General features: G+C 37.6%; 2 protein-coding genes across 7 annotated transcripts in view; one reads left to right on the top strand and one right to left on the bottom strand.

The window, feature by feature from the left end:
• The first annotated feature begins 1,586 nt into the window (after positions 1-1,586).
• On the top strand, positions 1,587-25,272 carry itga4 (integrin subunit alpha 4). The gene is made up of 29 exons (XM_023337093.1): positions 1,587-1,945; positions 4,235-4,427; positions 5,116-5,231; positions 5,728-5,828; positions 7,075-7,207; positions 7,569-7,636; positions 8,045-8,177; positions 10,649-10,734; positions 10,892-10,957; positions 11,030-11,170; positions 11,306-11,414; positions 13,407-13,501; positions 14,124-14,214; positions 14,306-14,351; positions 14,432-14,586; positions 14,793-14,947; positions 15,052-15,204; positions 15,846-15,922; positions 17,948-18,086; positions 18,376-18,477; positions 19,702-19,778; positions 19,912-20,001; positions 20,127-20,214; positions 21,344-21,451; positions 21,598-21,723; positions 22,484-22,609; positions 23,277-23,372; positions 23,523-23,642; positions 23,795-25,272. The coding sequence occupies exons 2-29, from the start codon at positions 4,261-4,263 to the stop codon at positions 23,891-23,893; spliced, it is 3,063 nt and encodes a 1,020-aa protein (XP_023192861.1). The 5' UTR covers positions 1,587-1,945; positions 4,235-4,260; the 3' UTR covers positions 23,894-25,272.
• The window catches only part of cerkl (ceramide kinase like), a 30,731-nt gene continuing 28,348 nt past the window's right edge, over positions 24,825-27,207 (bottom strand). For 4 of the 6 annotated variants that reach the window (XM_014470223.2, XM_023337094.1, XM_023337097.1 and 1 more), the window contains one exon: positions 25,750-27,207. In XM_014470223.2, the coding sequence (XP_014325709.1) occupies positions 26,926-27,207 (282 nt within the window). In that variant the 3' untranslated portion in view covers positions 25,750-26,925. The other 2 variants (XM_023337096.1, XM_023337099.1) reach the window with 1 other exon arrangement.

The following is a 27,207-nucleotide window of genomic DNA, read 5'->3' as shown; positions in this document are numbered from 1 at the left end:
CATTTGATCAAATCGCAGTTCTAATGTGATATTGCTGTGCCTTGAATATTGAAAACAAAATAAACAAAACATTCATGCTTAATTCTTTAAAGACTAAGCAAGTGTAACTGTGAAGACTGCACAATATATTTTACTAAAGGGTCCTTGAACATGTATTTAAAAGTACAAAAATCACAGCAGCTCTTAATTTTGCAAAATATTAACTGATGATAGCGGATCCACATCGTATCAATATTTCAGTTTTATTTTGAAACTAAAATGGTTTATTTTGAGGATTCTGGTTGTAACTTTGATGACATAATCTTTTGCACAAAGATTGTTACTGTTGTCAAATGTTAGTCCTACAATACATTTGTCACAAGACTCACCTCAGATGGGCAGGATCACAGATCACATGATGGTTGGGACATCACTGTGGTTAAACACCAAACCATTATACTTCTATCTTTTTTAAAAAAGTGTAACCACTTTAGACATTTTAGAAAAAGCTAATATTATCACCTTCCTAAAATAATAGCTGAAGTCATTTTCTGCCAAAAGTGTTTCTTTGTTGTTGCTAAAATCACTTTTGTCAAAAAATTACGTAGACCATTATTTTAGGAAGGTGATAATACAAGTTGTTATTTAAACTAATAAAAATGTAAAAGCTAAGCATTACTTTAATTAGACAGGTGAAATCTCAGTCAGAAGGAAGATTTTATAGAAAAAAAAATATTATCAGGACTTTATTTTGTTTATAATAATGACTATACATGTCAGTGTACTTTTGGAAGGACTTCTTTCTGTCTCATCGGGATGATAATAAAAACGTCTTACTTATTAATGTAAATGGTAAATTATCTGCTAAGTTCCCAAACTTTCCAGTCTTAACAAAACATAAACAATTTCTTGTTAAAATTTAGAAAATTAACAAATTGAAAAAAGTTTAAAAAAAATTGGGGTCTGAATAAAGAGTGTACCAAGTGTAATGCTTCATGAATAGTATTTTTATTTGCCATCCCAATAATGGAGAAAAGCAAAAAGCAAAATTTAAAGTTGCCTAATTCCTGGAGTTTGTCCAATGATTCTTTTCCAAATTGTGTGGAAAAATAAACTTCCTTTGGTTCGACAACGTTTATGCTGCATGGTTTTTAAAAAAATTCAAATAAAAAAAAAAAATATAAAAACGTGTTGATCTATAGAGCCTGATGATGGTTTGGTTAGTTTGCTTGCGCCTTGGACCCATTATCAGTAGTAAAAGTAACAAAGTACACAAAGTTATCTCAGCTGCTTTAGTGGTTAAAACCTTATGCCAGACTGAACATGTTGATGAGCTTTCCCACGACCGCAAAACCTTCTTAAAACTAGAACAAAAAGGAACTGTTAAATTTTTTAATGGGTTCTTTTAGAGTTCAGAGGGAAATCCCATGGGATGTTGCTCTATTCGTTCTTCCTAAAGCTATACTGTCTTTGAGTGTTTGTGTGTTCAGACGTGTTAAATGGTATTAAAGTTCACTCTAATAACACCCTGATGATAACCGCAGAGGGAGCACCGTTAGACCCGCGCGCTCTCACAAACACTCACGCACAGCCGCGCGCTAGCTGTCGTCGCGCTCACTTTGGGCGGATGCTGGAGGAAACACCGTTAGACACATGGAGACAGAGGAAGGGTCTCAGACGGCTCTCAGTCTCATTGAAACTCAGCTGAAACTCGAGTCTTTCAGGGGTTTTCTTTGCTTTCATTGAGGTTTAAGCTTTTTTCTTTAGTTCCTTTTTTTCTTTTTCTGTAAAATCTCTGAAGCTCCGCGCGCTGTCGCGTGGAGCAGCAGGGGGGGTTCAGCAACAAGTCTCTGGCGCGATTGAGAGGAGTTTACCGGAGTCCCTTTGAAGAACCAGCTAGTCTGTTTTTTAAAACTCGTTCTGGATTGAAGCTTTTTGACCTGACAGGCTCACAGCTGTCTGAGGGGTATGTAACCTCTATGAGGTGTTCAAGACAGAAAATTAAGTTCGTTAATGTCCTTAATTAATGATTTTTTTTTCTTTCATAATGCTTATGTAAGAATCCAAGCAGGAATTGTTTCGGCTTTGGTATTTTTATTTATTTTTTAAATAATTCCATGTGGAATTTGAAATAAAAATAAAGATTACGTGAAGATGATAAAACACACCACAATATATTGGAGTTTATGTATATTCAGGTAGCAAACACATTAAAAATAAGCTTGTGGCAAGTTATCAACTTTAAAATACTTACTTTACTTAAAACGAAGAGGAAAACATCGGCAAAATTCCATGCATTCTCGATTTAATTATGCTAAAACTGTTTTAAGCAATAAAGAATTTAGGAAGATTTAAACATTGTGACAGTCTAATATTTCGCAAAATATGGCTTTAAGCTCACTTTTTTATGTGGAACCGCGCTTAAATGTAACAGGGGAAACAGGATGCTGTCTTTGTTTAGCAGCTTGTTTAATTAACATTTAGATTTTTTTTTGCTTATTAAAAAATTAGTCTTTGAGCATCACAGAAAAAAATGGGCATTTTCCTTTTAAGAACTTGGGAACATTTTCTTGAATTTTGTGTAAAAGGTGTGTCTGTAAGGTGAGGTGATCCAAATAGAGCAGGGATGAAGTGAGTCAGCCTCAGGGTTTTTTTTTTTGTTTTGTTGGAACAGCCCTGTTCACAGCGGCTGGTTTAAGAGGTGGGAGTTAACCACAGCTCATTCCAGCCTCTCTCTTTTACTTCCTACTTCTGTTTGGGGTTCCTCTTGACATCAGATGGTCTGAGCCAAAATGTGGTTGCACGTTAAGACATTGGGGGTAGCTGACATCCTGACATGCCACATTTCTTGCAACTAATTTGGATCTTTGGGAGTACCGGAGTATTTTCTCAACTTCTTAGTCTGTATATAGATTAGATCATTATATTGAACCTCTTATACTTGACTAACTATTCAAACTATTTCAGCTTGTTTGATAAATTAAAAAAAGACTATGTTTACCTTAGTTTTCTGCAGGATTTCCCCCAGAAACCCTGTCAAGCCCGGTAGTGGGGGCATTAGGGCAGTCCACCAGTAGTCCACAGGGTGCAACTGTAGCACACCAATAGTGCTCTTTTCAGTGTGTCGCCTATAAACCTAGCTTAATCTGTCTTTACTACCACTGTTACTGGTGTATAAAAACCAAACCCTATTTAAAATAAACAAACAACACTCAGCCTGGTGGGGGGCTAAGTAAAGCTTGGTGGCCCACCAGGCTGATAATACGCTGGAGGAAACCCTGTCATTTGCTTTAGTGACGCTTATCCTAAACTGAGGAATATTTGTCGCTCTTTGGAGTTTAAGTCTGATCTTATTTTAAAATGAAAACCTTTATAATTTGGACAGTCAAACTAAATTCCGGCTGCACAGTGGCGCAGTTGGTAACACTGTTGCCTTGCAGCAAGAAGGTCCTGTGTTCGATTCCCGGCCCGGGGTCTTTCTGAGCGGAGTGGGTTCTCTTCGGGTACTCTGGCTTCCTCCCACAGTCCAAAAACATGCTAGGTTAGGTAAATTGGTTAATTGGTCTTTCTAAATTCTTCCTAGGTGTGAGTGTGTGTGTACATGGTTGTTTGTCCTGTCTGTCTCTGTGACAGACTGGCGGCCTGTCTAAGGTGAACCTGCCTCTCGCCTGGAACGTTAGCTGGAGATAGACACCAGCACCCCTTCTGACCCCACTAGGGACAAGGGTGTTAGAAGATTGATGGAGGAAACTAAATTCCTAAGTTTTATGTTATCGTGTACCTTGTACCTGATTTATTTATTTTTTTTTTTAGATGGAGATTTCATCTGATGGATGTTTCATACAGAAAGTTTATCATTTTGTAGCTAGAGACGTTCCTTACACACTTTGACAAGCAACAATTGACTTAACTAACTTGTTTGTGGTCTGGTCATTGTTTACTGTAAGAAATTGTGATTCTATGATTCCAAAACTCTCTACTAACAGGAGGTTTTTTTTACTTGTCAGTAGTCATGATGTTTCACATAAAATAAATCAACTAGCCCAACAGGGATCAGAATTAGTCTAAATGTAAGTATATTGTCATTATTTGTGAAAATGAGCAACAAGAAATAAAAACAAACTCACTATGTTTTATGTGAAAGCAAAGCTTGGGTAAAAAAAGAGGGTTAAAAACTTATGAATTAATACACTATTTACAGGTTTTGCTGTTTTCAAGATTCTGAAAGATCCTATCTTCTTTTTCTGTCCCACAGGTTGTCTGCACCCATCAGTGGACATTATGGGTATCGTCTTCTGCCTGGTTCCAGTCCAGGTTCTGGTTCTGGTTCTGGTCTGTCCTGCGGCAGGTTATAATCTGGATCAGGAGCACAGCATGGTGTTCAACGGCCCTCACTCCTCGATGTTTGGATACTCTGTGCTGCTGCATCGCCACAACTCTGAAAAATGGTCTGAATCTAATCTCTGTTTGTACGGTATTGAACTGCCATTTATCTTCTGTTGAACCATAATCGGTCCTTCAACGAAACTCCATTAATCTGTAGATTATCCTACGTTAGTCTGATATCAACTCTATTCATCAAACAGTATATGTTAGAAATTTTTCTTGGATCTAATTGATTGTTAGTCACGTATTAACCATCTGGTCATCCAAGCCTAAAATATTTTTATTCAAATATTGTTTCTTTGCAGCCCAGATAAATTAGGCATTCATCTGCTTTGAGTTTATTTAATCTTTTGTGCTTTCGCTGTCCATTTATGTTTCAAATGCACTAAACTGCGTCTAAAAGCTGCTTTTAGAATATATTGTTTGTAATTGTCTAACTGATTTTTGTTTTGTCACTAAATATCATTGCAAACAGTATTTGTGGATCATATATATTGTAGCTGTGATTTAAACCAAACATACTGCTGTTCCTACACATACAGATATTTGTTTGGTGAAACGTCTTTAATTAGTGCAATTCATTAGAGGTCCATCCATGTGAAGACCTCTGTGTGCTGCTGCTGTCTGCATGCACATTAATTAGTCTGTTTTTGGAAATAAAGAGAAGCTCTCTGAAGCCTCACACACAGCTCACCATTCAGACAGAAAAAAACACTAACCCTGTCTTCATTTCCCCTCCGTTTAACTCAGGCTGCTGGTCGGAGCTCCAGTGGCTAACTCCTCTCATCAGCTGACTCAATCTCCAGGAGCCGTTTTTCGCTGCAACATTATGGATGAGAAGCGCAGATGCGATCGTCTTTCTGCTGGTCAGAGTTTGTTTATGCTGTGTGTTTAACGAACATCAAGGAAACACATTTACTAGTGATATGTGCACATATAGAAACACTTCTTATTCACAGATTCACATTGTTATTTTCAAGATATATCATAAAACTATAATCTTCCCTTGACTTTTCGGTTTGTTGGATAAAATCCCATTGAACTTTGCAGTTGTACCCTGACAAAATTTGGCAAATACTTTTGCTCAGCTCTGTATTCACATTTTAAGCCCCCTTTAAATCTATTCACAAAGGTAAGCGATGAGTGAATGACTATCAAACTGGAACAATAAAATGGTTTTATAGCTTTTATAGGGTACTGCAAAGATGCAGGTCATGAGTAAACAATACATTCAAGTATACAAATACATTGACACTGACTTATTAACAACAAAAAGAGCCCATACAAATCTGCATGTTTTGCCAAAGTGAAAACAACATTCGCCTTCTGGAAGTGACAGTGAACTTTTGTATGTGTGTGCAGACATTTTAAGTTGTGGGAAGACGTGTGAACCGGAGAGTGATCACCAGTGGCTGGGTGTTAGTTTGTCCAGACAACCCAGAGAAAATGGTGGACGTGTCCTGGTAATGCACAATTCATTCTTTTAGCACATTGTGGCTGTTTTTTGACTTTTTCTCTGTTTATGAAGATGAAATAAAAAATGTTATTCCCTGTATGTTCCACGGCAGACAGAGGTTGAAAGTCGAAAAAAGATATTAAGGCCTTTCTTTATGTACGCCACTGATCTTCCAGCTATCACTGGCAGTCTTTCTCTCTCTCACCCTTTTACAGCCTGGATGAACTTTTCAACATATGGTAGAAAATAGCTTCCTTTTAGATAGCTTCTGACATATTTGTGCTTTCACACAGATAATGAAACTATCTCCTTTAGTAACAACTTCCACACCAAAAGGTATATTTAGCTCTTAGATATGATGAGTTCAATGATCATTTTTACTCACTTTTGACCAGGAGGGCAATAAGTCTGAAAATAGGAATGATTTCAGTTACCAGTTACCATCTCTAAATATGATTTCTGCTTTTGATTTATTGATTGATGATTGTGTCTTCAGTTTACTTCTGAGATCTTAACACTGTAAAATGCCAGAACTGTCCAAACTAACAAGACTTGACACATTCTATATCTGCTGCACTTCTTGTGTTCCTAGTTTTTCTGCATGGCAGGAGACAACCAAGGCATTTTCCAACATGTAGATTAGATATAGACAATGTTGGCCAGCAACTATTGTGCTAAATTAGCTTCCTGTTAGCATGGAAACACTCAAATAACAGCAACACCCAATGGAGAACACTTCCAAAAACATTTCCAATGACATAAACACCCTCCAATAATTTATAGTTGTTCAAGTGGTCAATAGGAATGTCTTTTCAGAATAGTTTCCTTCTGATTCAGTACTTCTGAGGCTTTGACAAAAGCATTTGCATCTTGGTAAAGTTATTAACCATAGCATGGAGCAACTGCACAACAAACAGCTAAATTTAAAACCATGACACAGCTTTCAGCCATGTGATGATTTCTGTTGCAAAATTAATAAAATTAATAAGTATACAACGAGACTGAAATAACACTAAGCTGCTAGCAATGTGATAATAGGGTTGGAGATTTCTGTCACCATGGCGGCGTCTCGTATGGCCGTGGCTGGTTCAGATTTATTGCTTAGGTTAGCGTTTTCTGTCGCAATATCTCAGAGAAACAACGCAAGAACAGGCTATGACCGTCTAAGTCTAATGTGTGACTCAGTAATAGTTCCTTGTCAGATGTTGTTTGTGAGTTTCAAGTGTTATATGTGTGTATACGTGCATGTTCAGGCATGTGCTCATCGCTGGAAGAACGTGTATTACTCAAGGAAAGACGGCCAGAACAACAAGCTTCCTAATGGCGTCTGTTTTCGTTATGAGAGTGACCTGACCTCCTACCAGCACTTTATCCCTTGCTACAAAGGTACACACACACACACACCCCTACACACAAGTGTTTTATCCACAGCTACATGATTAGGATGTCATGGCGTTGTAAGGGTTCTTGACCTTGCTTCCTCATCGAGACAAAGTCTGAGGATGAAACTCAGCTGTGAAATCCTATTGGATCAGGCACTTCCTTTTCTGCCTGAATTGTTGTTTTTAAAGCGCCCCAGTGACTTGATATTATGGTTCAAGATTAAGCAATCATAGCCATACCAAGAGATACAGATGTATGTGTGTGTGTGAGAGTGTGGGTATGTGAAAGCAGCAGCTGTCCAGGAAAACATTTCGATATAATTCGCTCACCTTCACATCTGACCGCTTCTGTCCATCATTCACAGACCACCAGAGGAAGTTTGGTGAGGATTACGGGTCATGTCAGGCGGGCATTTCCAATTTCTTGACACAGGTCAGTAACAGAGAGGCAACATAGTTTCTGAAATCCTTTTTGTTCAGTGACAGCATTTGCATCAGAGAGAGTTGTTGTTAACCGGATCTGGCTGCTCCTGTTCTTTTTTGGGGGGTTCTTGGGGGAAATCTGAAATCTAAAAATTGCCTGGTTTAATTATTAGTATGTGTCTATTCATAATGGGTCATAGCTTTAAAAATAAGAAGCTGATAGAAACAAAGTTTGTCATTTTAGTTTCTATTGTTTGAAAAAAAGACAAATGTTTTCAACTTGTTTTTATAAAACCTTATTTAGAAACTTATAGCTAATAAAAGACCATCACAATCTACTGTAATCCAGATTTTAAAGTTTACTGTGAACCTTGAGTTTTCAGTTTGAACAATTCAACACAAGTTCGTTCTCTCTTAGGATCTGATCATCGTAGGAGCACCAGGGTCTTCTTACTGGACGGGCTCAGTTGTGGTCTACAACACCTCCAGCAATTCGATGTCGGTGTATCAGGATGATGAGACAGGAGCTGTCAGCTATGGGAGCTATCTGGGTAACAATTGATCCTTATCCTGCACAATCAGTATAAACCATAAACTGCAGTTGTGTGTTATTTAGTTAGATTTAGATTTAACCATCCTGATACTCTGTTATACAGTTCAAGCAAACTGGATCTCTTCATATCTTTACATTTCAAGCAGTAACACTCTGCTTAAAATGTTTTTTAATTAAAATGTGTTTAATTCCAAAAGACATTTTGGATTAAACACATTCAAATACCTTTTGCATGTTTTTCAAAGTCTTTGGTGTCTTTTCTGTATGCTTTCTTCAGTTCTATAAATTCTATCTCCATTATTTCTGATCCAAACATCTTCATCAGGAACCAGAACAAACCTGTCTATTGTCAGCTACACTTTTATAAACCTCCAATTCTGTGGCGTAAATATGCACAAATGTATTTTAGGAAGCATAGTTCTTGTGTTTAAAAGCCATCTATGTTTATTGTTACTTCAGGATTCATTATAAGTTAGAAATACTGCTAAAGTGAGCAGACATGCTGAGCTGAAAGAGGACTTTGTGCACCTGTCTCTTATCTCTGTTTCAGTTAGCTACACCACGTTTCATTTGGCTTTTCAAACACATTTTAGATACAGTGAAAGCAGGGAGGGTTCAGTCTCACTCTCACACAGATGCTCCTTATGTTTTTATCATCATGCTAAAGATATTTATATTTGCGAGATACACCTAAGACCATGTTAAATGCACATGTCTGGAAGATTAGCTTAGATAGACATTTATGTTTGAATTTTTCCTGATTTCAAGGTGGATGCCAGATGCATCTATTATCTCTCACAAAGTATGCTGAGCAGGAAATCAGTCGAAAAGGTGTGATGTTCAGAGAAAACACATAAGCTCAGAAGGAAATGAGTTTTAACAAGTTTATCTACTGATCTTGTTTCCCACACTCATAAAGCTGTTCAATTTAGTTAAAGGTTATCTTCAAAAGGTATTTCTAATCTGAGGAACGAACCTCATCATATTGTAATTTACTGATTATGACTGTATGTCACATTACAGTTTTGGTGCTTTGTTATTTTAAACATGCACTTATTGATAGAATCATTTTAAGTTTGAGGGTCTTACATATTTAGTAATTTTCCAAGTTTTTTTTTTTTTTTGGACACAATTATCAAAATAAAATTGTGTCCTGAATCTGTGCTGTGTGTTTATATATACTTGAGTTTAGATTTAGGTATTTGTTTTGATCTGGTGAGGTCAGATCCTTCATAGCAGGGAGGTCAAACTCATTTTCATTTTGGGCCATATCAAAAATCTGAATGTTCTTAAAGGGCCGGTTGTGCCAAAATATATTGATAAAACCAATTAAACTGTAAAGATATCAATAAGTAGCTACTCCTCTGGGATTTTGTGTTTTAGTGTTCTTTTTTGCAATCAAGATTAGAGATTTTGTGGTGAATATTTAGAAATGTTAATAAGAAATTTTGACAATATTTGCGGTAATGTATGATGTTAAATGTGACTCTTTATCACTCGCCGTATCAGTTACAGATTCAATGTTTTTGACCAATTTTGAGAAAATTTGCAGTAAAATCAGAAAAAGAAAATTGGAAATTTGTTGATTTTGTGTGAATTTCACAGATTTGTGAAAAACTGGAAGGTCTTATTAATGTAATTTTGAATCTACAGAGCCACATAAAAAGCTATGTCAGGCCAGATCTCGCCCCCGGGCCTTGAGTTTGACACCTGTGCTTTACACAATAAAACCTTAGAATTGGCAGAGGGTGTACTTTCTTTTTCTCATCTCTATTTTGGGAGTTTTAATGTCACCTTGTCATAAATGTGTCATTCCCATTGCCTTATCTGGTTATAAACCAAAGATACATCATGCTAAATGTCACATGCAGGTCTTTTATTCTGATCAAACAAACCTACACAACATTATTTATTCACAAACAGAAGACAACCCAACTATTATACACCCACCCTCTTAGAGGTTTAGTGTAGATTTAAATACAAGGGGAAATATATAATGATACATCCTACAATGACTTGATTATCTAGTAAATGTTCAGTAAAGGCAGTATGGGTATTGGCGTGTGGGGTCTAACCTTGTGGCTCCCAACATCAACCTCAACTCATCAAACTGTGGAAGGTGATGAAACCATTTTCTCCCTAAACAGGAAGTGGTTTGTGTGAGTGGGGGTAGGGAGGCTGATGTCAGCAGCAGTCGCAGCATTGCAAAAATACATTTACTTCCTTTAAACAACCAAACCTAAGATGTGATTTTTATGCTGGAGATGGTGGTGCGACTGAAGTGCCTATTAAAATGAAATGTTTGACTTAAATATGTTGAATCAGAGTAACTACTTCTGCTATTGTTGATGTTAATTTCATTTAATATGTTTTATCCTCAGTTGCCAATGAGTGCAAATATGATGTTCAGTTCTTCTCCATAAACTGCAGTAGATATTGGTTTGTTGATAGTGCGTCCTGATGCTTCAGGTTACGCCGTTGGAGCCGGTCACTTCCAGAGTCCCTCTTCCATTGAGGTGGTGGGTGGAGCTCCACAGTACAATCAGAAGGGCAAGGTAGGACCACGACACTTATTTATGTACAATTATACTTCACGTGCTTGACCCTAATGCAATCTAATCAAATATCTGCTTTGTTTTTGTAACTGGGTGAGTTTCTTGAAGTTATCGCCTGCTTCGACGGTTGAAGTCAGTTTGTGTTTGCACATTTCAGGCCTTCATCTTCTCAACAGAGAACAGCAAAATGCTGAAGGTGGTTTCAGAAGTTGCTGGAAATGAAGTGAGCCTTTCTTTTCATCATAAGTTGGAACAATGCACCACATTTTTGTCTAAAAGATTGGTCTCTTTCCAGCTGGGGTCTTATTTCGGCTCCAGTGTTTGTGTGGTGGATCTGAATGCTGATGGTTTGTCGGATCTGCTGGTTGGTGCTCCCATGGCAACGGGGACGTCCAGGGAAGAGGGAAGAGTTCATGTGTACATTAATGAGGGGGAGGTAGGAACATTCATCCATCCATCCAAGTAATACTTCTAGTTTCTTTCAAAATTTGGCTAAAAATATTGAGCAGTATGCAATGTGAGATGCAAAATATTAAGGAATCGACCCTGAATATGCTGAATTCTCACAAAGGCTCAGCTGAAGGAGGCGGAGTTTAAGCTGACTGGCAGCGATGCTTATGCGGCACGGTTTGGGCAGACCATTGCTGACCTTGGAGACCTGGATGATGATGGCTATCCAGGTAAGAACCACACCTGCACAGCCTGAAGAAATTGTGACAGTGACAAATAATACTATTGACTCTAATAACGTTACTTCCATTTTCAGGCTGAAACAATTAATTATATCATAGCATTATCAAATATCCATTATTGAAATAATTGTCAGCTAATTTAGTAATAGATTTATTTGTAACTGGAGTATGCTAACTCTAAAATATGGCATTTTCTGAGGGAAAAAAACACTTTCAGAGCAGTAATTTTAGATTTAGATGGGAAAAAAACATCTATAATGTTTTATCAATAGTTTTATCTTCACCTGGTTCAAATTCTACAACATTTTTCTATTGAGTACCTTTTACTATCCAATTATTAATTGGCTAATTAAAAAAATAATCACCAGTTTAGCCCAATACTGTACTGATGTTAAGTCAAGCAGATAGGACTTCTTTAAGTATTTATTTAGCTGCAGATGCATCCTTTGCTATGTTATTGCATTTTAGGCAATAAATGCAATTGAATAATCTGTTTATTTGCAATTTTTACATTTCATTGTTGCATAAAATAAGCTTAAGTGGTTAAATGAAAAATCTGCAGAATGTGCCTTTTCGTTTATCTGATTATTTGACTAATTGTCAGAATAATTGATGACTAAAATAATGGCTAATTGTAGCCTTAGTCCCTTTGTACGTCTACTTAAAAGCTCAAGTGAAGAAGCTGTGGGTGGATTTGTTTTGCTCCAGGGCACCTCAGCAGTTGTAACTAGGAAGAGCTAAGAGCTGATTTTCTCCTTTCTGCTTAGATCTCCTGCCTTTCTGCCCCTTTATCAAATACCACCACCGTTGTTCAGTGGCATGCTGGGCTAAACAACCCCAGGGCCACAGCCACCCCCCTCAGTGCCTGTTGTCACTTTCTGATAACAGAGCGCCATCCTGCCTTTAACACATTGCACCTACACACACATATACAACACAGCCCCCTCACCATCTGTGTGTGCGTGTGCGTGGGTGTGGGTGTGTGTGAGGGGTGGAGTGTGTTATTAAGTTCATTAAACTGTAATGACAAACTGTTGCTGCTCTGTAAATGAACATGCCCTGTAATCTGCCACTGCGAGATAAAAAGCTACGTTTGAGTGCTTGTATTTCTCATATTGTGGAGACGTACACATTTACCCACCAACATGTGGGGCCTGCTAGGAGCCAAGTACTGTGAGTGGGTTTAAAATGAGGCTGAAATTCATTTGAGTTGTAGATAGGATTAGAGCTAAGTTGGTGTTTTCAGGAAATTAATGTGGTTCAGTAAGTCAAGCCAGTGTTTATTCTGGTGATTGAATATTTGCTAAGTGAATGTTTGCGTTTCCGTTTCAGTGTGCTTTTGGAAAAAGGAAAAGTTAAAGGCTTCTTTCAAAGAACTGAGGTTAAATATTAAATGATAAGATTGTTTTTCTTCCCATGTTCACATACAGTGTTTAATTTAGACAAATATTCACACCATTTCAAGTTTTTGACATTGTGTCATGCTGCAGCCACAAACTTCAAAGTATTTCAACGGGATTTTATATAGTACACTAACAATAATAACATAACATAATTATGAAGTGGAAGGAAATAGAAACTTACTCTAAGAGACCAGCAGCTGTAATTTTATCTAACAGGAAAATTAATACAGGTAAAAAGATGTGAATATTTTTTTCAAATAATTGCACTTTATGTTTGTATGCAACAAGCTTAACTTTAGCTGTAATGATGTTGAAAAATCAAGTACACAGGAAATATCACAGAATGCTTTACTTAAACAGTAATATAGTTTTTAAAAGCCATATATTATGACTATTTTAAGAGGTAATCTGTTGGTAAAGTTCCCCAACAAAAAAATTATACATTGCAAGGGAGAACATTTTTAAATAAAGAGCAACATACATTGTTTCCTGTGTGACAGTAAAAAAAGACAAACAAAAGACTGAAAGAAGAAGTTCTCACAGAAACAGTAAAACCAGCTTCTGTGTGTGGTTTTAGATGTGGCTGTTGGCGCTCCACAGGAAGACGACCTCAAAGGCGCCGTCTACATCTACAATGGCAGGAAGGAGGGTATTTCACCAAAACCATCACAGGTACAAACATCAACACAGAGCCAGAGGCGCTTGCATAAAGGTGTTGCTGACAGAGCTGCGAAGCTCAGTGTTCAAGCAGTTCAGCGTAGCCTTTGTCGCAATGAGCAATTAATCAGCTGATTCCATGGTAAATTGAAATGAACTACATAATTTCCATTCTGAGGCAGTTTTTTTTTTTTTTTTACATCATAATCTGTTTTGTATCTGGTTTTGGTTGTGTGTGTTTTTTATTTCCACTTTATTTACTGTTTTTGATTGGTGTGTTTTCTTTTAGAAATGTAAAATGTCTTCCAGTGTGTTCTGCATAAAATTAAAATGTATTAGTCTTCTAGAGGGTGAACTTGCATTACCAGTATTTTACTTGAGAATGGTCTCAAAATGACAATATTATTGTTTATCGCACTAATTTCTAGGACAATTTCTCACCCAGTAAACTTTGTTATTGTGTCAGGCCTAGCACTTAGTGTGTTTAAATCAATAAGACCTAACAAGATTTGTTGTACTCTGAGAGTTTTTCAGTTTCTTTCTTGGTCACTCATGTATAAAGAAGTAATTTTAAGTTTTGTTGTGTATTATATGTATGAAGTAATACTTAGACTTGATTTCCACTCTGTGACCTCAGAGGATTACAGGGTCATCCCTGGGTCATGACCTGAAGATGTTTGGACAGTCGCTGAACTCTGGGATTGACATCGACGATAACGGCTACAATGGTAAAGGATCCCATGTGTCTGTATCCGCCACATTGTCTTGTGCTGTTCTCACTGGATCAGCGCTTAACGTGGATAAACTGTGTCTCTACAGACGTGGCAGTGGGAGCATTCCTTTCAGACTCAGCTGTGGTTCTCAGGTAAACTCATAAAAATACTTTATGTTTTCTGATTTTCTGATTATGGTGTGAAAAAGTTTTTTCTGGTTCTACCCCCATAGGACCCGTCCAGTGGTTCAAGTGAAAGCTTCTCTGATTCTGCCTGAGAAGCTTGATCAGATGGGGGCGCAATGCCAAGATCACAAGACTCAGACTGTCTGCTTCAACGTTACGATCTGCTTCAGTGTCACATTTAAACACCACAGAGGGGCAATAGGTACATTATAGAAATAAAGAAAATTGTGTAATATTTTAAGTCTTTAAAGTCCTGTGAAGATAAGTGACATTCCCACTTTCCTACTTTCCATTTTAATATATATTACAAAAATACAAAACTATTAGTTTCAATGTTTAAGAATTAAATCTGTAATAATACATAACTTTGACTTACTTACATGGAAGATGTTTCCTCTTTTCTCCCAGAGCTTCAGTATAATTTGACCTCCGACCTCCTCCATAAACCATCTTTCCCACATCGTTTCTATTTCCACGGTAACGGATCATCGAACAGCACGAGGGGTCATATGAAGGCACGACACGGCCATCCCAGCTGTGCAACACATGTGGCTTACCAAAGGGTAAAAGCACAAAACAGTAAAACATGCTGATTCCTGACTAGATCAGTAGTGAAGATGTTTAGTGTTTTTATTTCACCGCTAAATGGTTTTTTTCTCATCTACAGAAAGACGTTAAAGACATCTACACTCCCGTTCAGTTTGAAGTTTCCTATGGCCTCAGTGAAAAGAGGAGCCACAAAACCCCATCCAGAAAATTAGCATCCATAAAACCCATTCTGCAGCACAGCGCAGGACATCATAACACCATCACCAATCAGGTATCAATCTGTGTCACACAGTAAGTTAAATGTTTCATTTGCAAAACAACAAAATGTTACTTCATAATAGATTTAATTTTATATATACGTTGGAATATTGCAAGTGTATTTTTTCAAATTTAGGTTCTTTGTGGTAAAATGAGTGATCAACAAGGTATTAACATGGACTTTGTTCGGTGCCCTTCAAAATAAAAGCCTCTTATAGATTAGTATTTTCTTTCTCTACTAAGAAATAAAATATATAACAACAATAATATTAAAATCTAAATACTAAATACTACTTTGAATAACCCAGTTCATTAGATAAATTGATTTAAAGGGAGGAAAATAGCTGCTTTAAAGTCAGATACCTAATAGCAAACCCTGCTGCTAATCCAGATGTGTTTACAGCTGCAGCGCCTGCAGCACATTAGCTAACATCCGGCTCCTGTGTTTCACAAAAACAGAGCAGAGAAACAGTTAAGAAAGAGGAATGCACAGCTGGAGTGAGTCATGTGGTCATTATTATTAATCATCTGTAACTTCAGGGTCAGAAGTCAGGGTCACAGGAGGTGTTTGTAAGAACATCGGTGACTTCTGCTTTCATTCATTGTTACTGGTGTCATAAACAGTATGCTTCTCTCTTTCTTTCTCTCCGTCAGACTCGGTTTGCTCGCTCCTGCTCTATGGTGAACTGTTCGACCAACATGCAGCTGTCAAGTGAACTAGTGCTGCCGCAGTAAGAACATGAGCACCCACACATGAAACAGGCACAACAAGTATTCTGTGCAACTAAAGAAAGAAAGAGATAGAGGAGGAAACTAAAAAGAAAAGTGACAGCGCAGTTGAAAACACCTCACAAGTCAATGTAGGTAGCTATACTTCAAGTAAGACTTCAAAAGATGAGCTCTTCCTCTCTGTAATAATAATAAAAAAAACATGGACGTTTTTCCCCTCTAAACACATGATGATAATTAGTTGCAGGCAAACAGAGAACAAACCTGTTCTGTCTTTAGAGTTCACTGCATGCACTGAACTCTAAAAGCAGCCAGCATTTTAATCTGCATATTTAAATACCTCTTATTCTCTCCGTCCATTATCTCAAGTTATATCTGGATGGAGTTGAGCTGATATTTCTCAGCTGCACTCACTTCTGCAACGCTCAGCTAATTAAATGTACAGATATTCTACATTGTGAAAAGGGGATTACCATCAACAAGAATGGCGGCGTTTATCAGCAGATTAAGAGACGGAGGGAGGAAGCAGCACAGTGAAAATGAGATTCAAGATAACGAGACCATCCACATTCAGTTAAGGGATTCACCACAGGCTGATTTAATACAGATGATGGAAATAAGATAACATGTTGAAGAATTAAGTCCAGTGTTGTATAAAGTACTGAAATCTCAGAGTCAAGTAAAAGTATAAGTACCTCTCCAAAATACGACTTTGGTAAAAGTCGAAGTCACTGACTGAAATGTTACTTGAGTAAAAGTCTTAAAGTATCTGAAACTTCTTGTACTTAAGTATGGAAAGTACTGTAAAAATGGATGTACTCAAGTAATGTAATGAAAAGTACAAGTAAAAAGTAAAACAAAGCAAATGCAGTTTGAATGACATTTTTTATATTTTGGTAAACTTGTCAAATACACTTAAAATAATGTACCCAACCAAGTGCAGGCAAAATTAAACCTGCTAATAGATATACCTGCAGGCATCATTTAGTTAAGAAAATTAGGTGCTTTACCTATAGCACAAGGTTAACTTAACCTGCTTTACAACTGAACCAGCTTCTTAGTAAACCCTCCAGGACAGAAAATACAAAGTTTTTGTAAGCCTTAAGTTTTCCCTTCAAGTAAGGTCAGTGCTGAAAATGAGAAAAATAAATAGTACAGAAAATGCGGCCAACATGAAGAAAAAGAGCTGTTAGGATTACTCTACTTCACAAATCAGTGAATCAGTCAATAGGTGGTGCACACAACTGGTCATTATGCAAAAGAAAAAAAAAACCCAGAAAACTTTGGAGCGGGGGGGGGAGCGCTGCCCACTGACGCGGCTCAGGGATTACGTGACACGCAGCGCCGTGCGCAGTGCCCTACAATGCACTGTAAGCTATGTAATGTGTTTTGAGGCAATTGACCAAAATCCCGGACAATTTTTAAATTCCCCCCGGACATCTTTTTAGGTCTGAAAAGTAGGACATGTCCGGGAAAAAGAGGACGTCTGGTCACCCTATCACCAGCTGGTGGTTCCCCTGGAGCCGTGTCCGACGTAGTTGCAGTCGTTGTGGTCTCCGTCTCCTCCTCCATGTGGCTGCTGCTGATTGCGAGACTTGCTTTGTGTTTAATGGGAGAAGCGAAACAGGTGTATCCTATTGGTGGTGATGAACAAGCCCAGGCTAGCAGGATACCGACTTTGTTCGGTAGCCTGCTTGCTACTTGCTAATCAGTAGGTGGGATCAAAACACTTTGTTTCTCTCTCTCGCTTTTTTGTAACGAGTAACTAAACCACACATTGAAAATGTATCGGAGTAAAAGTACGCAATTAAGTTCGGAAATATAGTGAAGTAAAAGTGAAAGTCATCAAAAATTTTCATACTCGAGGAAAGTATGAAGTACTCCAAAAAATACTTAAGTAAAGTAGTGAAGTATTTTTACTTCGTTACTATACAACACTGATTAAGTCACCATACAGGAACTGCATGTTATTTATAAGTGGAACTCCAACATTGATATTTGTTGTTGATCTTGTTACTTGTCTACAGACAGCAGAAGTTCTTCGCGCTCGGTTCGGGACAGATCATCCTGAAAACCTCCCTGATGAACTCTGGAGATGATGCCTTCCTGCCTCGAGTGACATTGAGATTCCCCAACAACATCCACTATATCAAAGTGCTGCATAATGTGAGTTTACGTCAAACAGAGAGAGGAAGAAACCATCGTTTGGTTTTACTAATTAAGGTCTCAGTTCTGGCAAATTTTTGATGTTTCTACTTTGGAAGATTTAACCTTTGATGTGGAAGAAAGCAAAAGTAATTGCTGATCTGGAACCAGACTCATTACATTTTGTAAATCCCCACTTTAGTATGCTTCACACCAAATGAAAAACCAAATATCTTAGCTTTAACCCTAGAGATAACTTCTTAGACCTGGGTACCCTCTAAAATCTTCATGTTTGTTTTCATATGAGCAGCAGGGCAACGTGATTAGTTGTGATATCACTGAGGAAGTGAACACTACAGACGTGAGGGTGGACTGCAGAATCACCAGCCTCGTCCTCCCAGCCCTCTCTCAGGTAATCGCACTGTTACTCATCCCGCTGTGCATAACACCTTGGTTTATCAATTTCACAACAGCTGCTTTTCTACGATGGGCCCCCTTGCAAAAGTATTCATGCCCCTTTGAGTTTTTGACACTTCGGCCACAAACATGTCAGAAAACCACAAGGAATCCCTGTTAGTCACATGTGGAAGAAGATGCTCTGGGCAGATTGGAATGAAATGTAATCAAAGCTTTCACTCATGGAGTGTGAATACAAATACACACCACTCTTTCCAGATGTTTATTTGTAAAATAGTTTTTTATCAATGTAATATTTCCTTCCAATTCAATGCAATATTATGTGCTAAGCTGGTGCCAATAACCCCCAATATACCTCATGGTTTGTGGTTACAATGCAGCCAAATCTGGTAAACTTTGGGGCATGCTGTGGTGGCGCAGGGGGTTAGCACGCCCCACGTTTGGGGCGTAGTCCTCGATGCGGGTTCGACTCCCGATCCGGGCAACCTTTGCTGCATGTCCTCTCCTCGCCCTCTTTCCTGTCTGCCTGCTGTCGCAAATAATACGAGCCACTAGCGCCGCAAAAACTCTTCGGGGAAAAAAAATAAATAAAAAATCTGGTAAACTTCAAGTAGTGTGAATATTCTCACAAGATGCTGGATTCTGGGTCTAGAAAGTAGCTGGAAACAGTCCTCCTTTTGACAGCTTTACACAAGATCAAAAGAGCACCAAATTATAAAAATCATTCCTTAAGAGTATAAATGTTAACGTCAAAACTAAAAAGGTCACAGGTTATGCTTTTATTCCCCACCACATTGATTGTTCACTGTCTGGCAACTATGATTATGAACTTATGGAGTTGTTATTGCTCCTTAGCCTCCTGTCTCAGAACATCCAGCAGTTCAAAGGTGAAACCAAGAGACTCCTCCAATCATTAAACTTTAAAAATTATGTAGCTTTATGTTATTAAAGCCAAAGTTTAATCAGTAATACTTTTATAACAAATTTATGTCAGATCATGATTTCTTGGTTAATGTCAAGTTGTCATAACAAAGACATTTTGAATAATGTCAACTTTGTATTAAAAGTGTCATGATTTACCGAATGACACTTTATGACAACAGTCATAAATAATCATGAAGACTTACTCATGTTCATGACAGGTGTTGTGTCATGTTTATGACGGTGTCGTGGCAGTCTTCAAATCAAATAAAGTGTTACACCCTTTTTTTTTTTGCAGATGAATATCAGTTTTCTGTTGGATGTCAGTCAGAACAGCACGCCTGGCGACATTCGCATTAACATCAACACCAGCAGGTAATGACCTCACCGTCGCCCCTGATGTCATCACTGAAGCTTAGCTTTAAAGCAGTGATCCTACAGAAGAGATGTCTTCAGGTTATTACAGATAAAAACCATTAAAGAAATGTTTTTGTTTTTCCATTTGCAGTGACAATTACGAGATGGATGAGTTTCTCCGAGATAACAGCATGACTCTTGTTCTTCCTCTGAAACATGGAGTTGGTGTCAGCATCCACGGGTCAGTCAAATTTAGATACATTACAGCTGAAATAAAAGGAGAGAGATGAAAATATACAAAATTGTAGGTAGGAAAACATTAGAGATGCTTCATAGCCAGCTGAATGTCCTTCTTTGTGTTTACAGTTTTGTGACTCCAAAGTCTTTTGTGTTTGGAGATGAAGACTTGATTCCAGCTGATTGCTACCCTGAAAAATTCAACTACACATTTAAGGTAAGTTCAGATGTTTCTTTAACTGTGTTCAGTAGCTACAGGTGACATAGCATCAAAAATGTTCCTCCTATTTTAGTAATTTATTTTGTATTTATTTCACTTAGCTTTGATGATTGTGATTTACAGCTAATGGCAACAGAAAATTCAGCTTCTCCAAAGATCAGATTAATGGTCTGTTTTTTGACCATTAAAAACAGATTTTTAAAGCGAAAAGCTAACATTGTTGTGATTATAGAACATCAACTTGACTTTATCCAAGCTGTTGCATTTTCTTTGTAAATCCATTATTAAACCAGGGACAAGATAGAAGTGATTTTAGGAGAAAAATTACTGGACTGGCAAATTACTTTTCTTATTTTTATTTTTTACATCACAAATAATATTAAATTTGTCTGAGAAATTATCTTATGGTTTTCATTCCCTTTACATATTCTTAAAAAATAAATGCTTGAAATATATAACTGTGTAATGAATCTGCGGTATATAGAGTATGAGTCTGGCTTTTTGCACTAAATTACTCAAATTAATATTTTGATTATATTTTCATATTGAGACGAACATCTTGCATATACTTACTACTGATTCTTCGAGAGCTCCCTCAATTATGCTCCAAAATAACTGAAGTGTCTGCGTTTATTCTTCTTTTCACAATACTGGGAAAATGTAAAGTGTTTTCCTAATACTGCTGATTGAACTTATTAATCTAAAATTCAATTTATTTGTGTCTTTACTGTGAAGACACAGCACCTAAGGACAACAACATTTGTCATTAGATGTTGGAAATTTTCTGACAATGTTTTGCTACTCAATATAAGCCATTTTTCACACCTGTTTGGTAATTTACAACTATAACACGCACACAGCAAATATAGAAAAGTGGGAAAGTTTGGTTACACCAGTGTGTTGCATGCAGAACCATATCTTTAGATCAAGTCATTATTAAACCGTAAACCATGATCCTCTTTGGTACATCTCATACCAACTGTAAACAAAAAGCTGCCAATCTGTAAAGCGGCTGAAAAAAAAAACCCTGATAAAATTTTGATTGTTATTTCTTCTACTAGACCTTTGAAATCCCTTACACTGAACTTGAATCTTTTGGGTTGTCTGGTATTTTGTTTTCATGCAGGTGTTAAACTTTGGACCCAGCAAGGCGTTAAACACAGTGGTTCAGATTGCACTGCCAAAAATCCTGGCACCGTACCCACACAGACTGCTTCAGCTCATCGACTGGAAGGTAAAAACATCAAGAGTCCAAGTTTCTATCACTCCTAATGCCGAGGAAAGCAAAAATGACTATAGTGGTAGCACTAGATACTGCCTGTTGACGACATTTTGGAAAGGATCTTTCATAATAACTTAATTTTTTGTCTCCTTCTGTAGTCATCACATGGTTCGTGCTCAATAAGTGACAAAACGATTTCAGTCAGTGAGGACTGCAACGTTCCCCAGGCTTCATTCATCAAACAGATCATTTTCTTCTTCTCTCCCACCACCACCCGCACAATGGTAAGATGATCTTTTCTTCTCAGAAATATGTGATTCGGTATGTACGTAGCAGTTCATCAGACAAACAGAGGCAGCCAAGGTTACATGAATGTTTAAATGCTAAAGTCACAGTGGCACCAAAGAAAATGTCAGGTCGTAAATAAAGCAGGATTAGAAATGCATCAATCAGAATTTGAGATCTCTGGACTTGAGCTGTTTATCTACTGATTTCAGGTGATTCAAATATATATTTTAGCAGCTATAATATGTGATTATATTACATTTTGTAACTTTTCAAATCAGACTTTAAACTACTTTTCCTATGTTAAAAACTGGAAATCATTTGTGACCATCAGTTTACACAAAAAATTAAAAAATTGTAAAACAAAATAGAATATTTCTACATTTTTATCAATTAAAGTTTTACTGACATATTTCTGTATTTTTCTTTATTGTAGCCTGAATGAACCACAGACATGTTGCAAAATACAGGTTCCTCTTAACCTTTTGTGCCGCCCCTGACATCTATTTTAAACGTTTCACTAATAATGAGAACACTGAGTCTTCCCCCAGGATCAGCATGAACAGTGAAAGGTGTTTGTTGTCAGCTCAACAAAGCACAGGCATGGTGCATTCACTGGTCAGGAAAAGATCAAATTTTTGATTTCTGAGCAGCAGGTCGCCAGTGAGCCGAGATGTAGTCGTGAATTACTGCTCCCCTATCCAGGTGACAAACTGACTTTCATTAGTTAAACTATTTTACATATGTGTGTTTGTGTAGTTCTGTGGCCGTGTCGATAATCTGTGTGAGCACCTGGTGTGTCGTCTTGGTAACCTGGATGCGGGCAGAGATGCTACCATCCAGCTGGAAATCAGCCTGAATCCTGCTGTGCTGCTGCAAGCACCGGTAACCAGTTCAGATGATCTTACTGTACAAGTTGAATGTTTCTTTTTTCTTTTTGTTTTTTTAAGTAATTGCAGACTAATTGTTTATTCCGACACCAGACCAACATGTTGTTAAACTGACATTCATTAATTTAGGGATTTCTAACCCAATTGTGCCTGCAGTCCTTTAAACATGAAGTATAAATTGTATTAAAAAGTGTTAGTTTGTGAAAATAAATATTGCATACACTGCAAAAACACAAAATCTTACTAAGTATTTTTAGTCCAGTTTCGAGTGCAAATATATAAGTGCACTTGAAATAAGTCAAAACTGACCTACAAGTAATGTTTAAGCAAGCTATACAAGCTTGTTTTAAGTCAATAAGTCTTTAATATTGATGAAAAGGGACTAGTTATAAGTGGAATAATCTACCTTAATGTTATCATTAAAAATAAGGAATTATTAACTTTAATCAAGCACATATTTCCTGCTGAAAAGTTACTTGTAAATTAGGTTTGAATTATTTCAAGTGGACTAAGAGATAAGATATTTGCACTAGAAACTGGACCAGAAATATGTGGTAAGATTTAATGTTTTTGCTGCGTATCTGCAAAAATTTAATCAGTTTCTGCTGACATTTAAGCAGGCTGCTCTCCATGTTACAAATAAACGCTGCTTTCTGTCTCAGGGCCGTCATCATGTTATGAAGTTGGAGAGCACAGCAACCGTGTTGTCGCCCAGAGAAGATGCTCACACTGTCCTAATCAAGGATCAACCTGCACTGGTAAAATACCTGAAAACAGGAAACCCAAGTCTATCGCTGAATACTGTGTGTCTATATAAACAAGGCTTTGTTAAGGCGCTGCATTTTCCCCCCAAATTGTTTAGGGCATTACAACAGGTCTGGTTGTTAAAAAGTGTTAATAATTTCCAGGTGGTGGTGGAAGCTGTTTTTACCCAGAAACCCTCAATGCCTGTGAAGATTTTCATTATCGCCGTCAGTTTAGTTTTAGGACTGATCATCTTGACCGCTCTCATCTGGTGTTTGTATAAGGTAACTAGCTCATTTTAAACACCCAGTATGGATTTTTATTGAGGAAACATATATTCACACTGTTTGCTGTTATTTTAAGAGTATAAAATCTCTTAAAATTCTGTGTAACAAAGTAAAAATTAATAGGGACCATTTGTTTGTCTGATTTACAGTGTGGCTTCTTTAAGAGGAACTTCAAGAAGCAGGAAGAGTTAAATAGAGACAGCTGGGACTACGTTCCCAAACTCAACAAGAGGGAGAGCTCTACTTAAACTCATCTGCTGCCTCTCGCTGTGACGTCGGGGCATTAGCAGCGGGCAGAGTTCACAACAAAGCTGTGCAAAAACTTTGCAGCAATGACGGATGAGGATGAAAGCATCCTGAATGCACCTGAACTGATAAACCAAATGTGCCTTCACAAAGGAGAGACTGGCCTTGAGGAAGACCGCAGCACTGGATGGATGGATGGATGGATGGATGGATGGATGGATGGATGGATGGATGGATGGATGGATGGATGGATGGATGGACGGACGGACGGACAGATGGATAACTAAAACAGCTTCCTGTGTTGTGGACGAACACTGGAGAAGAACCAAACCAAGTGACTTTCTGATGATCTCAGGGGATTGGAAACCTTGCTCCTGATTGGTTCATACCTTTGGAATAAGCTCCTTCATTTTGTTTACCTGCTGGTCAGCAGTGATGGAGCACGAGACTCACTGGTTGCGTTGCGTCATCCAACAGCTGCAGTCGACACTCGACTGCAGCGGGCTGCAGGAGTGTGCAGGAAAAGGGAAGCAATACAAATTTTGTGTTCTGAAAGCGGGACACAGATAAAAAAAATGCTGGGAAATGGGATACAATGCTGCTTCTTCTTCTTCTTTTTTTATTTTGCCGTTTTCCCTTTTGTCACTGGTATGCTTGCGTCTGCTCCTTTGGCAGAATTTTGTGGCACATCTAGATAACAAATGAAGTAAATCCACATATTTTCATTGTTCACCTAGACAAAAAGTTGTCTTGGCAGTGCCGACAACTAACCAAGTAAAGCATCCTGTCTCTCAGATGTGTTGGGGAAAAAAATCAGCATTTAAGAAAATCAGCATTTACTTTTGCTACCTGTGAGGATAAACTCACAGGTATCAAAAATGAAACAGATACAGGTATTTTGAAAGATGGTGCCAAGAGATCACAGGGGCGCAATGTCTTACGAAGCCTTTATTAGAAACAATTATGAGCTAGCCATATGACAAAATATTTTATTAATTTAACTTAATTTATATAGTATTTTACAAGTTACAATGTGCTGAAATTAAATTAAAATGCATAATGGAAACACTGAAAATGATTAAAATGAAACTCCACCCAACTACGCCAAAGAAATAAATGACATTCTCTCGAAAGAGGCTTTTAGAAAAATAAAATGTTTCCAGATAATTGTTTTACCTTTCTGTATTCTGTGAATGCAAACTGTTGAAACAACTTCATCCCTCATCTTTTACATGTCATAGAAATACACATCATGCAAGTGTTTGAATGTTTTATTACATTTTTATTTCTTTTTTTTTTTATGAAAGTTTGTTCTGCACTGGAGCGTCTCACTGCTTTTATCATTACGCCCCTATTAAAATAAAAGATTTTTTTATTTAAACATTTGTTGTTGTTCTTTTCTATTATAACCACAAAATAATGTGGAAACAAAAACAAAACAAAAATCTTGAGAAATATTCACTTATAAAACTTTTGGATCAGTAAAAATGAGGTACAAATGTGAGTCATTTCAATGCAAACACTGTCTGTGTCGTGTAGAAAGCAACACTAACACAGAATGGAGTTAATAAAACAAATGAGACCTGTAAACATTAATTTGAATGTAAAAGAATGGTTATTAGTCACTTTGATAGTAAGTCACATATTAACTGCTATAAATCCCCACTGTTGGGTACGGTGGAGGATGTGTGATAATATGGGTCTATTTCTGTAAGTCTCTTAGTCAGACAATTAGCTGACAAACGATTTTTTTTCACTTTACATTACAGCAACATTGGCAGTAAAATCCAATATCTAGGGAGCATCTGTGGGACTGGTTACCATGGTGACAGATGTTGGGCCAAGATACGGAGTAGCTCTTCCTGTCGCTCTCAGATGCAGCTGCAGGTGACTGTTGACTCTGCCTCATGTACCTCCTCCCCATACAGAGCGATGAGTCTCGGATGGACCCTAAACACAAACAGCGATTACGAAGTATTCTACGAAAAAAGGGACAATTCAGTCAAGCAACCGAAAATCTTTTACATGGCTTCAGTCTATTAATTTTTAATTCTGAAGATAGTTTTTTAAAGATGTTTTCAGTTTGTAAAATGACTGCAAATAAATGCTGTTCAAAGGTTGCTTGTATCTGTTTATTTAGTTAATTTTGTTTAACCGCGTGTAGCTGAATAGCAATAGGAAGCAACCTAACAAATTTACTTTTACAAATGGAGCATTACAGTTTTCTCTGAGAGAGTTGAGGAAGATAGGAATAGGATCTAGATAATACACCCAAGAAGTCTGCTTCTGCACCTACAGAAAGTGAAAAAAAAGAGAGAGAACTGAGAAACCCAGTGACAAATAACATAACAGCAACAATGACACTTAAAAGAACTCAGTACCAACCCAGCGGCAACCACAACCCAAGATAGTGTGTCTGCAAGCACCAGAGAGCATAAGTGAGTGGAAAGCTGCTCATATTTCTGACAGGATTTTTTTTATTTTTATTTTACCTTAAACGGATGAAGAGTACTAATATGGGTGCTTGAGGATAGAAAACTTTAGAAAAGAGTGAGTATGCACAAAATCTCCAAAGGGCAATAAAGGAAGAGAAACTGTATGTCTGACTGTGTCTTCTCAGCACAAAAACACATGTGCATGGTTACCAAAGAACCCAACTCAGCACCTTGTGGAACCTCTTTATAGATGTTGGAAGGGAGACTTAATACAAACTGACTTCATCTAGCAGATTTAGAGAAATTATATAAAAAGTGAGGAAATAAACAATAAAATTATATAAATGTTGCCCAAATTGATTCTGCAATAAAAAAAAACATGCTTTGTTTTGTTTTTTTTGTGTGTGTCTTTTTTCAAATCTTTATCAAGGGTGCCAACAGTTAGCTGCTTTACTTTCAGAATCACTTAAAACTGGCCAGCTTTAGTCAAGGTTGATTGTTTTAAGGTGGGAGTGAAAACTATACGCTGAAGCAGATGCATTTAAAGAACCTTTCTATACTTCCACGAAGAAAAAGACGGTGTTTTGGGTGAACTGACCTTATTTGACATAACAGTGTTTCTCAAATAAATGCGTGGGATCAGTAGTGATTTGGGTTTTAGTCCTGAAACACAGCCAGTCCCACCTGATGAGCACTTCATTGGCGATCTCCACCAGCTCTCCATCGATGTTCCAGGGCAGAGCGGCTCCCTCTGATTGGATGATGGGTGTATTTTTGGAGTCTCCCTCGTCTTCGCTCTCCTCCTCAGACCAGCCAATCCGTGATCGGGGTCGAATCTTCACCGCCGACACGGAGTGTGTCTCCACGAAGGGGAAGCTAAA

This window comes from Xiphophorus maculatus, chromosome 7, assembly GCF_002775205.1.
Source record: "Xiphophorus maculatus strain JP 163 A chromosome 7, X_maculatus-5.0-male, whole genome shotgun sequence".
Taxonomy (NCBI): Eukaryota; Metazoa; Chordata; class Actinopteri; order Cyprinodontiformes; family Poeciliidae; genus Xiphophorus; species Xiphophorus maculatus.
The sequence above is the reverse complement of the archived record's forward strand: the minus strand, read 5'-3'. Positions and strand labels throughout refer to the sequence as shown.